Genomic DNA, 16,016 nt, shown 5'->3' on the forward strand with positions numbered 1-16,016 from the left:
GAGAGAGAGAGAGAGAGAGAGAGAGAGAGAGAGAGAGAGAGAGAGAGAGAGAATGGTTGGAGTGGGCTGGCAGGCACTTGAATGATAATGAGAGCATCTGAAAGAGTTAGAATTAGGGCATATACCCTACATGTGGGAGTGGTCTGGGGACAAAGCATAAGAAAGTTAAAAGCGTGCAAGCAATTCACATGGGGTTGTGCTACATTATCATCCCTTTTAAACCCCTTCTCTTATTCACAAATCCCACCATCTTCTTCGACTAAACATCCCCTCACCCTGCTCCCACATGGCTTTGCTTTATCATCATCTCCCCCCCACGACTAAACTAACGTTAACAGATCTATTCGAACACCGAGAGCCTCATAATATATTCTTCTCTAGTTCAAATCTGACGGTTTTAAAGGAACAATTTCGAAGAATACAAACCCGCCCTCACCCTCACAATATATTCTTCCCAAGTTCAAATCTCATAGTTATAATGAAAGAGAGTTACAGAGAGAGTTTGAAAGTTTAATTAATAAAAATACTCATAAATTTTATATTTTTGTCTCGTAAATATCCTTAAACTTTCAATAGATTCAATAATTTCTGTTGACTTTAAAAAAAATTTAAAAATACCTTTGAATCCAGTCTGTTAGTAATCATGAACCTCGAGTATAAGTTTCCATGGCTTTGCTTTTGGTTTCCGAAGAAGACTTCATACCAATGAAGATGTATTTCTTACTTATAAACTCTGATTCTCTCCTTAATCAGCCAACGTAAGACTCCCTCCCTACAATCCTCAACATGGTCGGAGTAGTAATTAGTTAATTAACAATAATTAAAGGGCATTTATATTTGTATTCGTGAGGTCCCGCATCAATTGAGAAAGAGAACGAAACATATTTTATAAGCATGTGGAAACCTCTCCTTATCATACGCGCTTTAAAAGACAAAGCCTAAAGAAGACAATAGGAGCTAGCGGTGAGTTTGGACTGTTACAAATGGTTTTAGACCTAAACATCAAGCCATGTGCCAGCGAGAAGAATGAGTTCCGAAGAGAGGTGGACATAAGGCGGTGTGCCAGTAAGGACGCTGGATTCTGAACGGGGTGGGTTGGGGTTGAGGGAAAACCCAAATAGAAGAATATTGACTAGCGGTGAACTTGGGTCGTTACCGTATGAAGGATACCCTCGAAAATCAAAATTGAGGGATCACCATAGCAGCACGTGGAGGGTAATTGAGTTGAAAATATACAAAAACCAGAGGGCGACGACTTTCTAGTTATACCGTTGAACCCCAACTTCCCTATTCCCTTTCTCTTCGTCTCGCCCTTCCCTTCCCTTTCCATGTCCCCCGCTGGACATAGCTGTCCATTCTCCTCCCCCATGTTACCCCCACTGCTATTCCCACATCGGATTTCCTCTCCACAAAATTAACATTTTAAACCCTTTCATCCTCCCTCCTCTTCCGCTCTTCATTTTCTTCCTCTTCTTTCAATTACTCCGGCTGTGCTATGGCACAGTTGCCGCCGAAGATCCCAAACATGCCGCCGAATAATTGGCCGGAAACCTTCCCCCCCACCACCACACTTCCGGTCACCCACCAAAATCCTTCATGGGTTGACGAATTTCTTGATTTCTCTTCCTCCAGACGTGGCTCTCACCGGCGCTCCGTTAGCGATTCGATCACATTCCTCGAAATGCCAATGCCGGAGGATGATTGTCAAGGCTCCGACGCCGCGCCGACGACGGGATCTGGCAACGAATTTGATAGATTTGACGACGACCAATTCCTGTCGATGTTTAATGACGAAATCTCCGCCGCTGTTGCGCCGACTTTGTCGTCGTCGAACACCTCCACGCCGTCCGATCACACCAGCATTAACGACGAAAAAGACGGCCAACAAAGCCGGAACAAAAACGAATCCGACGAAGTACAGAGTCAACAGCAATCCAAAATTCAAACGCAATCCAATTCGCCGGCGCCGGCGGCCTCCGCCGATAGAATAACAGATCCAAAAAGAGTAAAAAGGTGAAATTTTTTCATCTGGGTGTTCAAAATTTCATCTGGGTTTCAACAAAATTGAAAATTTCGAAATGGGTTTGTGATTTTTTCTTCATTTATGGGCTTAGAATTCTGGCAAATCGGCAATCGGCGCAAAGATCACGAGTGAGGAAGCTTCAATACATATCGGAACTTGAACGAAGCGTCACGTCGTTGCAGGTACGTTGCAAAAGCTTTGTTATGGTTAAAAATTACTAACAATGGCGGCGGATTATTAACCAAATGTGGAATTGTGAAGGCGGAGGTATCGGTGCTGTCGCCGCGAGTGGCGTTTTTGGACCAACAGAGATTGCTTCTCAACGTCGACAACAGCGCTTTGAAGCAAAGAATCGCCGCCCTTGCACAAGATAAGATTTTTAAAGATGGTATGTAAATCGCCGCCCTTAATTATCTCATAATCAAACCATAATCCACCTTCATCAAACACATATATATATTCTCATATCTTTTTATCATCAAACTTCATTTATAAACTCTTTTTTCGGGTTAATTAATAAATTAATTTAAAGGGTCTACTCAGAGATGTCTACAAACTTTTTTTTCGGGTTAATTAATAAATTAATTTAAAGGGTCTACTGAGAGATGTCTACCGAGTGAGGTGAGAGATGTCTACAGAGTGAGGAGGAGACGAGATGAATAAGTTTTTCCTATCTGTGTTCCTATTTCAATCTTTCTCGTAGCTAAGATTTCCATTTATTTTGATTAAAATTGGAGCTAGATTCGTGTGAACGTCCGAGGATTAGATTCTTAAAATATATATATATATAATATTCAACAGTTATTTTTAAAAACTCAAATTTCAATACTACAATTTAGGTTTTGCCTTAGTTTGGATATGTTTATGTAAAGTATCTTGGTCGAGATGGGGATTTGGATAGCCTCGAGCCTTCCTTTAGTTAACAAAGAGGAAACTCTTTCCACTCTCTCACATGTCCCGTTAAAATAAGAATTCTTCTCTTCGTTGGGGTGGGCATCTAAGGAACAAATTGATACCTCTAAATACAACCCTTATCTTATTTCTCTATAAAATTTCAATATTTTTATTGCCTCAAAACTTTTTTAATGAAATCAAATACGTATATATAGTTAAGTAGTTAAACTATATTCAAATTGGTCTGACCCAGTTAGTAAGATCGAGCTAAAGTGAACTATAACAGCCCACCATTAGTAGATATTATCCACTTTAGATTTTTTCTTATTTTAAAATGGGTCTATTAGAAATAGATTTCCACACCCTTATAGAGAATTAATGGTAAGATCTCACCTCTCTCTAACATACGCGTTTTAAAACCTGTAAAACTGACGATTATACATGACGGACCAAAACAGACAACATCTCTTTGCAGTGAATTTGAACTGAGTTAGACCCACAGAATGGGGACATAATAATTGTCCATTGACTCGAGGGTAGACAGAAAAGAAGAACGTGGCGGGCACTATAAGGAAAGAGGATATAAAATTCCTTGTCTGCCAGCCAATTCTCATGCATGATCATAATAAAATTCCAGCCAAAGTTTGAATCTTTTAATGTTTCACCCTTAGTTTCAATCTTTTGCATGCATGCAGCTCATCAAGAGGCTCTCAAAAGAGAGATAGAGAGACTAAGACAAGTTTATCACCAACAAAACATCAAGAACAATGACAATCCACCGCCTCCCACCGCCATCGCCACCGCCACCGCCACCGCCATCGACGCCAAGCTTCCGAATGTAGATCAAAAGGGCCAAGTTCTTAACGTCGTCGTTTAGCACACACACCCTCCCCTCAATAACCCATGTGATGTGGTTGGGGCCACTTCAAAACCCTTCCATGATTGAGTTGCAAAGAAGAACATACATACATGTGCAAGGGGAAGTAATTTAATTTTGAAAGGGTTGAGGGGCATTGGAATTGGGGGCTTGTGGTAATTATTTTTTATTCAGGGGTTTTTTTGAAATCATTGGAGGGCTCGAGGGGGTTATTAGAAAATTAGGGGAAGAGTGTTGTTGTGTCAGATATGGGTGTTTTGTTGTCTGATGTGATGAACTTTTCCACTGTTTTTTTCTCTTCTTGTTGTGACATTATCTGTCTCATTATTTGTAAATTATTAAATACCAAAATGAAAAATTATATATTTTTTTTTATTAGTCTCAATTATATTATCCTATGATTTAGTATATTTATTATAATATAGTTAGATCTCACGTCGATTCCGTGAGATGGATGGTGATATGTAATAGACTAGACAGTATTTGCTAGCGGTTACAATAATTTAACTGATATAATTGAAATGATCAGTTTTTTAAATATTTTTTTTAGATGTTAGTACTGTCTAAAGTGACTAAAAATGCCCAATAATTTGCCTTGAAAATAGAATTGGTTCGAGAAAAAATATTTTGGAACGGTTTTTTTTTTATTGAATATCTGGATCAGATTTATCAATTTTAATTTCAATTGTGTGAGATTTCACATGATCGGTTGAAGGGGGGAACAAAACATTATTTGTATGTGGGTGTAGAAACCCGTTGATGCGTTTTAAAATTGTGAGGCGGCTACTTCAAACACGACACGAACTGTAAACTCCTTCCTGCCTGCCTGGACTATGACTTCTACTTTTGAACCTGATGATGGAACAACTCCTTCTTCCGATATTCTATTGTTGTTCGTTGTTATTCTTGAATAATGATGGTTATATCGAAAATTTATTTATCCATTTAGATTTTTTTTTTTAATTTATTTATTCATTGCTTACTTTTAAAATGGGCCTCTCATTTGGGCCTTAGAGAAGATCACCTACTAAAATTTAATTATTAAAAGAGTATTATTATGAAATAAAATTTAAATACAATGTTCTTAAAAAAAAAAAAACGCTAACAATCTATTCAGTATTAACGGGCGGACGTGAACAATATTTGGTCGCTGTGGGCTTGAGTTGTTATAAATGGTTTCAGAGCCAGACGCCGGATGGTGCCAACGAGGATGTTGGACCTCAAGGGAGGTGGATTGTGAGGTCCAACATCGGTTGGAGAGAGGAATGAATCATTTCTCATAATGGTATGGAAACCTCTGTCTAATAGACACGTTTTAATACTTTCAGGTTGATACGTCACGAACGAAAACGAATAATTATTTTGATATAGTGAAAGGTAGGCGTGGGGATGAAATGATGTTCATATCGATAATCGAATAATGGTAATAAATAAATAAGAGTTAGAAGGTGGTGTGGTGGGTACCTGGACATGACTTAAAGCATTCAAATACAAGATCTTGTTTGGCTTTGGGTTTGGAAGGTACAATAGTATCTAACAAGCGATATACATCAAAATTTGGATGTGACACAAAATCAAACCCTACTCTACTCACACCAAAATTTGTCCAATCATATATACTACAAATGTTAATTCACAAAATGAAAAGAAAAAATGCCAATTACTCGGGTTTTACTTTATACTTCCAACGAGCTACGAAATTAATAATCAACTTGAGTATAGATCATTTGGTGAAATGCCTCAGAATGTACTATAGGGGTATACGACTAGTTGTCAACTTCTCCCTACCCAAGGTTATATACCGTGAGCGTTGTTATTTCTATCTTGCTTACTTATATAACGTCTCTTTTGAAAATCTCTCTCTGCCCTCGTTTTCTAAAACCTTCTCTTAAAACCAAGGCTAGAGGCTTAAGCATACGTCGTTTGGCCGTAGGCGACGCAAGAACGAATTGGCTTAGTTTACTTGTTGTTGGAAAGTGAGTGCCGCACAATCGCAAGTCCGCTACTATCAAAAGTGCGATTGTGACAAGTGGTATTAGAGCACTAGACATCTCTAAAAAAATAAGTAAGACATAATTATCGATAAAACGAAGAGTCAGAAGTTTGAATTGATATGATATTAATAACCTCCATTAATTTCCTTATATTCTTAGTAGTAATTTTTGATATGATCGAGGTTATAATTTTTTTTTTTTGTTTGGATTCATTTTCTTACTTATTTCTTTAGAGATGTCCACAGAATGAGGCGGAAACAGGTCTTACCTCCTCTTTCCTTCTTCATCGCTACAAAAATTTTCATCTATCTTTGTGGGAATCGAGGTAGAAAATTTTGTGCGGAAATGTGACACTCGAGTAAACGAGGGATACATGAATGAACCGATACGACATTTAAACGAGAGAGATTCTAAGAATAAGATGATTTAGAAAAGGAAATGAAAGTTACTATCTATACCAACAAGGTGCACATTTCTTTTCTGCAGCTCAATCATAAGAACTTCATAGTTAAGCGTGTTTTACTTGGAGCAATTCTATGTTGGATGTCCTCCGAGAAATATTCCTAGGATGCATGTGAGTGAGGACAAAACATGTTGAAATATCTCGTGTTGATCTGTGGGGAAAGTATTTATTCTTAAGAACCAAGGAGTATGTAGTAACCATGTCGCACACGAACAACGAAGCTATTATGTACCAAATTCATGTTTCGAATTTTGTTCCAAATCTTGAATATAAAACGTTAGATGAAAGCTCAGAACACGTACGACACGAACAAAAGGCTCAATAAACCTTTGAAGTGTCTGCAAAAATGACAGGCACATGCATTTTTAAGAGTTGAATAGGGCAGAAAAAGGTAGAAGAAAAGAAGATAAACATAGGTACACAAATAGATAGAGAGAGGGTTTAGGGTCATTTGCACTCTCTGTTTCCACTCACCTTTTATCAGCTTTTTCTTTTCCTCCTTCAAATTATTTTCGATTAGACGTCGAATACAATATTTTTATCTTTATTTCTTATCTTCCTACGCACCACTATTAAATTATGTTGTTATTTAATAAATATATTTCGAGTACCTGCGTGCCCGACATTCTACTGCATCTCTTACAACATGATCATGTTATTTACTCCTCACTTCTAAGAGTGAAAACTATCCCCCACAACTTCTGTGCCAGTCCTTCAAGTATATTTTGTCTCTACTCACGTGCATTTTAGAAAAATTCGCAACAGGTCACTCACATAGAAAGTGCACATTGTTAGTATAAGCCTATTTTGGTCATTCTATTCTCACGATCGCTCTCAATTAAATGTGTTCTCCAGTTCATTCATGTATCTCTCGTTTACTCGGATATCACAGCGTGCTTGTTCATATTTGATGCGAATATCACTTTGATTATCTTTTTTTAACGTGTATTCAAAGAGTAAATCATTATAGAAAAAGAAATTATTTATTTGTTTTTTTAAATAGCTTTTGTTCATCAATATTCTCCTTTAGACTTTAGAGGCCATATCCTTATCGTTTATTAATTTCAAGTAATGTTTATCTTCCAACAAATTAAAAATTATATCAATGACTTTTATTTTTATTTAACTCAATTTAAAATTCAACTCAAAATTAACTATATTCAAAAATTCAAATTAATGAAAACATGTTTGTAAGATCTCGTATTGGTTGAAGAGGTGGAACGAATAATTCGTTATAAAGGCGTATAAATCTCTTCCTATTAGACGCGTTTTAAAATCGTGAGACTGACGGTGACGATACGTAAGGGGTTAAAGTGGACAATATCTGCTAATGGTAGACTTGAACTATTACAAATGGTTTAGAGCCAGATACTGAACAACGTGTTAGCGAGGACACTAGATTCCCAAGGAAACGAACCATTCTATTAACTTAAGGAGTGAGATATAAGATAAGTATTGAAAATACTCCATAAGAAACCTAGACAACGCACGTACCAATGTTAAATGTATATACCCACAAAGTCATTCATCGAAAATCAATCGACCAATTCAACCTATATGTTTGTTGACCAAGATCGACATTTATAAACCAGATTTAATAAAATTTAATCTGGGTTCCCTTTAAAACGTTTCAAAACACAAAATCAAAGCATAACAACTCCAAAACCTATATCGTAAAGAACCAACTTCAACTTTGTTTTCATAACGCTTATCTAAAACGAATATGACTCTATACGAGGGTATAAAGTCCATGACATACTCGTAAACCTAAGATCGTTCCATCCTATAACCCTATAACTTGTGACCCGGTCTCAAAAATCAAAACTTTGATCAAGAACGTACATCCAATTAGCGGTGAACAACCTTACCTCGTTCCAAGTTAACAGAGCTTAAAACGAAGAAAAACTAAAGCAACCTAACCTTCAAATCGAACCATACCATACCCTATCGAATGTAGATTATCAAAATGAATATCTTTTAGCGTCATATCAAATTACGAAACGTGACACATTCTTCTCATCGTTTTACCCACAAAGCATTGACACGTGTCGAGGTTAGAAAATTTGGTGGTAAAATCAAGCTTCGTCCCCCACAAACCCTAATAAGGTGTCTGCACAAAAAAACACTGCCAAATTTTGAAGTACACTAAGTTTTTTGTTTCCAAGTGAAGAGAGAGTGGAAGAAAAGAAAATAAACACAGAGAGCCATGAGAAAGGGGTCTCTCTGTCCCATTCACCTTTCATCAGCTTTTTCTTTTTCTTTTTTTTTTTTTTTTTTTTNCCAAATAAACTCCTATTTATCTCACAATTTTAATTCATTTATTTCATGTTAGTTCCAATCAATGTTTTTAAGGTTGTAATGTTTGGTTTTTAAGGTTGTAATGTTTGTGTTTTTTTTTTTATTTGTGTTCCCATTTTCTAGGAAATATTCTCAATTTCTGGGGGTTGGACAACAGTCCACTTTGAGTGTAAGCTCTAGTGATTTTGTTCTGGGGTTTCCCAAAAGGTCGGGTAACAAGGAAATAGTATTATTTGATTATAAACACATGATCATTCTCTAAATTAGCTGATGTGAGATTTTTATCCAACACTTGCCACGATCTAATTCTTAGGGCTAAAATAGTTTTGAAGTCGGTCACTTAATTTGATTTTGATTTGATCAAAATTGTGTTTGTTTTTTTTTTTTTCACTCCGTTTGTGATTTCATATTTAATGCAGTAGGAGGATCTAAATTTGTGTATGTCTCGACTTAGCTTCAATGCACACTCTTAGTATGTTGGATGATACACCCACCTCGATCCATCATGACACCACTCAATCTTGGTTCTCGTGTAGTCGGATGGACACCACTTGAGAGTCGCCCATTGTTAGTCTTGCTTGTGGGGTCACAATCTACTTTCTCTCAGTGAGATTGTGACACTCTCCCCCGCTTAATCTAATTAGCGTCTTCGATAACTTTCTCGGAAGCACAATCGCATCGTCCTTCTCGATCGCATCATGACATTTCTCAATCTTGGTCCTCGTGTGGCTGGATGGACGCCACTTGAGGGTCACCCCTTATCAGTCTTGCTTATGGGGTCACAATCTACTTCCTATTAGTGAAGTTCAGACAATCTCTCCCGCTTAATCTAATTAGCGTTTTCGATGACTTTCTCCGAAGCAGAATCGCATCGTCGATTGTGACACAGAGAGTCCAACAATAGGGATATTGAACTTTTTTTTAATATCTTTATTGATCAATATTCTTAACTTTTTTTTATTTTTTAAAATCAAGTTTGCTTTAGACTTTAGAGGGTTGCTTTTTGTGATAGAATATATGCAAAATCTTATTAGGTTTAGCTTACATAACAAATATTACAATCTTATGCGTTCAAAATGGCCACAATATATATCATATTCTCAATTATATTCATTTCAAGTACGACTAATATTTAAAGTACTTTAAATTAACATAATCCTTTATTACACAATATCATGAATGAATGAATGAACTGAGATCACATCTGAATGAAAGTAACTCGAGGATAGGATGGTTAAGAAATGTTTCGTGTTGGTCTGTAGAGATTAGTCTCAAATTATGCTGGAATGACTCGTATTAATTTGTGAAGATAGAGTAGGTAGTCTGACTATGTGGCAAAGGATGTCGGAGAATGTCGGGGCTATTTAAGGTTGTTACATTTTCGGTATTCAATTAAATGATTTTTTGTTTGATATTAATGGTGTGGAAGAGAAAGAGTGAAAAGAAGCCACACAAATATTGAAAATATCTAAAAAGAGTCAATAAAATATTTGATAACATGAATACTAATACTAGCAATGATGTGATTTATTACTTATCTAACAAGTAAAAAAAAGTTATTTACTTATTTATTGAATAACTTTAACTATATTTTAAAAATTAGAAATTTTATTAATTGTGTTGATTGTATCATTTGAACCGTAACTATCTATGCTCGGGATCTGACACCTAATGGCTCCACCAATCTCCTGCGACATGGCCACGTTATTTATCATCGCTCACATATATCCTAGAAAAATTATCAGGAGATCACCCAATATAGAGTTGTTCCAAGTAAAGCACGCTGACCTATGAATTTCTTATGATCGAGTCCTAAAAAAGGAAGACGTACCTTCTTGGTATATGTAGTAACTTTATTCGGGTGTTACACGCCAACCAGTTTTTGCATTGGTTTATTTTTGGATGCAGTAGTAGTCATACATGAAGCGTAACACCTAAGTAAAAGAGGGAGACCCCATCTGAATGAGAGCGATCACGAGGATATGATGACTAAAAAAGGCTTAAAAGAATTGAAAGTTACTACATATACCAATAATGTGCACCTCCTGAACAATAACCCTAAACCCTAAACCCTAAATAGGTCACATAAATACACTTCGGGAGAAGGTAAACACTTTATCATTTTAAAATCTCTAAACTACCTAACTTAGTATCAGATTCGGTATGGCAAACACGGCATAAGTATAGAATCTGCATACCATATTCAACGATGAGAAAGAATATAGAAAAATAAAATAAAAATTAAGATAAGAGATGATTACGATGAGGATTGTGACCCACGAAGAACGTGGAAAGGTACACATCATCGACCTCACGAGGGTGACACGTCTCACGTTCGATAGATGTTCCTCGTTCTAAAACGTCTTACAACACTAAAATTCATTACCCAATCCAAATTTTGAGAACAAAGTTCATTAAGAATGGGATTAAAAGTGAAATATGGCATAAAATATAAGAAATTAGTATGAAAAAAATGAGATATTTAAGGGAAAATGAAGTAAATAAGAAAGAAATGGGAGTGAAAAGGAGTAGGCAGTGAATATATGATAATGAAAACGTGTCGTCAGTGATGGATTGAAAAGATGTGTTGATGAGATTGAGACAACCTCCCATCAATCATAATATTAATGGTTCTTATTTCATTACCAATCAAATCTTTATTTTTTTTTTCTTAAAAAAAACCATTAAACTAACTTGTTTCTTTCACTTTTTTTAACGTTAATTTTGATTCACATTGTTTGTCTATGTGTAACATTTTGAATCATTTTAAATTCCCGAGTAAATAAGTGGTACATGAATGAACGGAGATCACATCTGAATAAGACCGATATTGAGAATAGAAATACTAAAATTCATAATTAGACGTGTTTTACTTTGAGTAATTCTATGTCACGTGACATTTTGAAGTTTTTCTTAAGATGCATACAAGTGAAGACAAAATATATTGGTCTGTGGAGATAGTTTTCACGTTTAGAAACTAAGAGTAAGTAACGTGATCATGTCACAGCGATACAAAAGAATGCTGCGGCACGTAGGTGTCAAATCCATTATTCAAATCCTAATCCAAATTTTGGACAAGCATACAGGTACCAAATTCAGATTATAAATCCTAAACGAAATTTTGGGCATCAGACGTTACATTTTAGTATATATATTTATTTTTTGCACGGTTAATATTTTCTTTCTAAACTACCCTTAACACATTCACAAATGTATCAAAAATACACTCGAAGAGTAACCCCACGTACCAAACTTGAAGAGTTTTTATCCGAACATGATTAAATTACTAACTTCTCAGTTTTTAAGAGCGACCCACATACCAAAATCCTTCCAAGAGGTCACCCGACGTAAAATTTCTCAAACGAAAACATATTTAACTAAGAAATTTCTATAGTTGAGCTACGGAAGAGAAAAATACAACTTTCTTAGTCATCTTATCGCTAAAATTACTCATTCAAATGTAGTCTCAGATCTTTGATGTACTTTTCTACTGTTCAGAATGTCAATCAAATCGTTTATCTACACGGCATAGATCATCTCCCTCTTTGATTCTATCTCATCTATTTCAACCCACGACTCAATAATTCCTGGTTCGGGCAAAAATTAGAAGGGTTAAATACACGAGTAAAGAAACCCGAAAAAAGAAAAAGAAAAAACAATGAAGAAAAAGATTGAAAAAGAAAGAAAAGGAAAGTGAGAGAGTTGAAGTGCACAGAGAGGTGTGTCTCCTCCAATAGCTCACAAAATACCTTTATTCCCATCAATCTCACCACTTCTGGTTATCCATTTTGATCCCTCTTCATCCCTCCACTCACTCCTTCCCCATCTCCTCCTCCAATTCCTCTCTCTAAATCCCAGTCAGAACCAATAAAACAAAATTAACTCACACCCATGGTGCATTGAAACCCAACAATAAAGGGTTCATAGGGTTTGTTCCTACCACTGTTTTTGTGTAGCAATTGACATCTGCCCGTGTGACAATAACCCCAAGTACGACCAAAAACACCCTCTTTTACTGTGTCTCTTAAGCTTAAATAGCGAGTGAAAAGGTTAGCCACACCATCATGGACCGTGGCTTGATCATGTTCGATCATAACAACAACGACGACGACAACAACAACGATAGCGATAGCAACAACAAGAAGATGTTTTTGCCTTACAATGATCATGGTCAAAGTTGTAGAGCTAAACTTATGGCTCATCCGTTGTTTCCTCGTCTATTGGCTTCCTATGTGAATTGTCAGAAGGTGGGATTGTGGTTTAGATTGTGTTTTGTTGTTGTTCATGATTTCATGTGGGTTTTTTTTTTTTTTTTTTTTTTTTTTTTTNTTTTTTGTTGGGTTTTTTCAGGTGGGTGCGCCGCCGGATGTGGTGGCGAGGTTAGAACAGGCTTGTACGGTGGCTGCTGGGAATTGTAGGACGGTGGGACGTGGGGATGATCCGGGGTTGGATCAGTTCATGGAGGCTTATTGTGAGATGTTGAGTAAATATGAACAAGAGCTTACTAAGCCTTTTAAAGAAGCTATGGTGTTCTTTTCGAGGATTGAGTCTCAGCTTAAAGCCCTAGCTGCTTCCTCTTCTTCTTCGGATGGTTACTCTCTTTCTCTCTCTCTCTATTCTAATCATGTTTTTATTTATGTTCTTTGTGTTTGTTTGATTGTTGTGGGATTAATGCGAGATCTTACGTCAATTGGGTATGAAACGAAACGTGCTTTACAAAGGTGTGGAAACGTAGACCTGGAGGGAAAGTCCGGGAGTGAAAGTTCAAAGAGAAACCTTTTTCTATTAGATATGTTTTAAAAACTTCGAGGGGAAGGTGTGGAAAGCCTTTTGTTAGATTATTACGATTAATGTGAGATTTCACGTGAGTGGGGAGGAGAACGAGAACGAAACACTCTTTATAAGGGTGTGTAAATCTCTTCCTATCAGATGTGTTTTAAAAATCTCGAGCGGAAACTTGAAAGGGAAAGTTCAAAGAGAAACTTCTTCCTATCAATGCGTTTTGAAAATTTCGAGAGGAAGTCCGGGAACCTTTTGTTAGATTATTATGATCAATGTGAGATCTTGCGTTAGTATGGAGGAAATCGAAGCATTCTTTATAAGGGTGTGGAAAGCTCTTCCTATCAGATGCGTTTTTAAAACTTCGAAGGGAAGTATGAGAGCCTTTTGTTAGATTATTATGATTAATGTGAGATCTCCGTGAGTGTGGGGAGGAGAACGAAACCTCTTCCTATCAGACGAGTTTAAAATTTTTGAGTAGAAGCCCGAAAAGGATAGTCTAGAGAAGATAATATCCGCTAACAATAGATTTGAGCTATCCTTCCGGGGAAGTTTGGACCTTTTTTATGTTCATGGGTTAATTGCACATCAAATCAGCTCAGAAATGAGTACTGGTCAGCTGGGTTTTTTTTTTTTTTTTTTTTTAACATTAATTTGTGTATAAATATGATGTTTTTTTATTGCAACCATTTTAAGGTTATCCTTTGAAGTAATTGGTCGTGTAAGTGTAGAAGGTTGCTCAAAAGACTTGAAAAACCAAACATGCATTTCTAGGTTAATGCTAAATCTGTTTATGTCTGAATAGGATCCAAGCTTTTCAGGTTGGGTTTGCTTCATCTCCTTACTTTGAATGGTAAAGGAAACGTTTTTTAACCATGGTTAGAGCGTTTTGGGATTCGAACCTAAACGAATAGATGTCTTAACCATGGTTACGTTAGCGTGAGGGTTACAAGTTTAAATCTTTAGGATCCCTATCGAAAGTTCTAATTTAGTACTTACATTTTAGTCCGTGTATTTTTTTTTTTCAACTATTTAGCTTCTGAACTTTAATGTAAAAAAAAAAAAATAGCTCGAGAACTTTAGAATTTATACAAATTTAATCCTTAACGTGACAAATTCCATCTAAATTAAGTGTTAAAAGTCTTATCAATTAGTTTACAATAGAGACTACATCGTTACACAGAAACTAAACTGATAAAGATGAACAGTTTGGAACATCTTTTTTGAATTATACATCGAATTTGACAACTTCTTATTCGTAACCTAGTAATATCACCATTGAAAGTTCGGTTCTTGACTCAATATAGATATGTCTTTAGCTTGATTTCAACTTTATAAAGTGAGAAATGAGATGAATTTCTCCTTTAAATGATTCTATCTTTTGAATATTAATTCCATCCCACGAAGAAAGTTAGGCCTCAAGATGTGGCCCAATGTTTAATTTATTGGTTTTTTTATGATAGTTTAAGTTAGCTTGATTTTTGTGTTAATTTTCAAGTCTAGACTGTTCGGGATTGTTGGGAGTAAGTCCTACGATAAATAATTTAGGAAATGATTATGAGTTTATAAGTAAATGAATACATTTCTATTGGTATGAGGTTTTTTGGGAAATCTCAAAACAAAGCCACGAGAGCTTATGTTCAAAGTAGACAATATCATACTATTGTGATTGTAACTAGCTTATCAGATCATGAATGTTGGTGCTAGGTTATGAGCTGGTCGGGCAAAACGAGTGTTCGAAGGAGATCGAGGTTGTCGATATGAACGAAAACTACATCGACCCACAAGCCGAAGAGAAGGAACTCAAAGGCCAACTTCTACGCAAATATAGCGGATACCTCGATAGCCTAAAGCAAGAGTTTCTTAAGAAGAAGAAGAATGGAAAGTTGCCAAAAGAAGCTCGGCAACAGCTGCTCGACTGGTGGAGTAGACACTACAAATGGCCATATCCATCGGTATGCCATTAGATATTGTAAAATTGATATGACTGCTATGAATCGTCCTATACTAACCATTGTTGGTGCTTCCTTATATACACTAATGGCAGGAGTCGCAAAAGGTGGCGTTGGCGGAGTCGACGGGGCTGGACTTGAAGCAGATCAATAATTGGTTCATTAACCAAAGGAAGCGCCATTGGAAGCCATCGGAGGACATGCAGTTTGTGGTGATGGATGCTGCTCATCCACACTACTATTTGGATAATCTTATATGCAATCCATTCTCTATGGACTGTTCTTCCACTCTCTTCTGATTACATATCATTTTAATGTCGGTGGTTTGTTTATGTTCTAACTCATGTTCATTATGTTTTGAATTGTTCTACATGTTGAACTCAAACCCTTTCTTCTTGATTCTTGGTTTAGGGTTCTTGTATCGTATGTGTTTGTTTTAGTACTAATTTAGCTCGGTTCACATTGTTTAACTTTTCGAAGTTTTATTTTTAAAGTACACTAGAAAATCTCGTTCCTTGATCATCTGTAGCGCTCTATGTTTTAGATCTGTATTTGATATCGGTATGCTCCTAACATTCTGCTGTGATATGGTCATATTACTTGGTTCTCGCTTCATATGAGGCTCGATCTTAATTCTGAGTGATATATAAACTTTTGGGGCGTGAAGCTTATTCTTTGATCTGTATATGTAAGAGTGACTTTTATAGTCGATTCAATAAACTTACCATTTTAGTGA

The 16,016-nt window shown here is 36.3% G+C and overlaps 2 protein-coding genes across 2 annotated transcripts; both read left to right on the forward strand.

Moving 5' to 3' along the window:
• The first annotated feature begins 1,284 nt into the window (after positions 1-1,284).
• LOC111793833 (basic leucine zipper 61-like) lies at positions 1,285-4,128 on the forward strand. The gene is made up of 4 exons (XM_023675891.1): positions 1,285-2,013; positions 2,115-2,205; positions 2,285-2,411; positions 3,613-4,128. Exons 1-4 carry the CDS (start codon positions 1,496-1,498, stop codon positions 3,792-3,794), a joined length of 918 nt encoding a protein of 305 aa, XP_023531659.1. The 5' UTR covers positions 1,285-1,495; the 3' UTR covers positions 3,795-4,128.
• Positions 4,129-12,222: 8,094 nt separating this feature from the next.
• LOC111792192 (homeobox protein knotted-1-like LET6) lies at positions 12,223-15,802 on the forward strand. The gene is made up of 4 exons (XM_023673533.1): positions 12,223-12,796; positions 12,900-13,140; positions 15,036-15,283; positions 15,376-15,802. Exons 1-4 carry the CDS (start codon positions 12,614-12,616, stop codon positions 15,577-15,579), a joined length of 876 nt encoding a protein of 291 aa, XP_023529301.1. The 5' UTR covers positions 12,223-12,613; the 3' UTR covers positions 15,580-15,802.
• The last annotated feature ends 214 nt before the right edge of the window (positions 15,803-16,016 follow it).

The sequence above is a fragment of the Cucurbita pepo genome, chromosome LG04 (assembly GCF_002806865.2).
Source record: "Cucurbita pepo subsp. pepo cultivar mu-cu-16 chromosome LG04, ASM280686v2, whole genome shotgun sequence".
In the NCBI taxonomy this organism is placed as follows: Eukaryota; Viridiplantae; Streptophyta; class Magnoliopsida; order Cucurbitales; family Cucurbitaceae; genus Cucurbita; species Cucurbita pepo.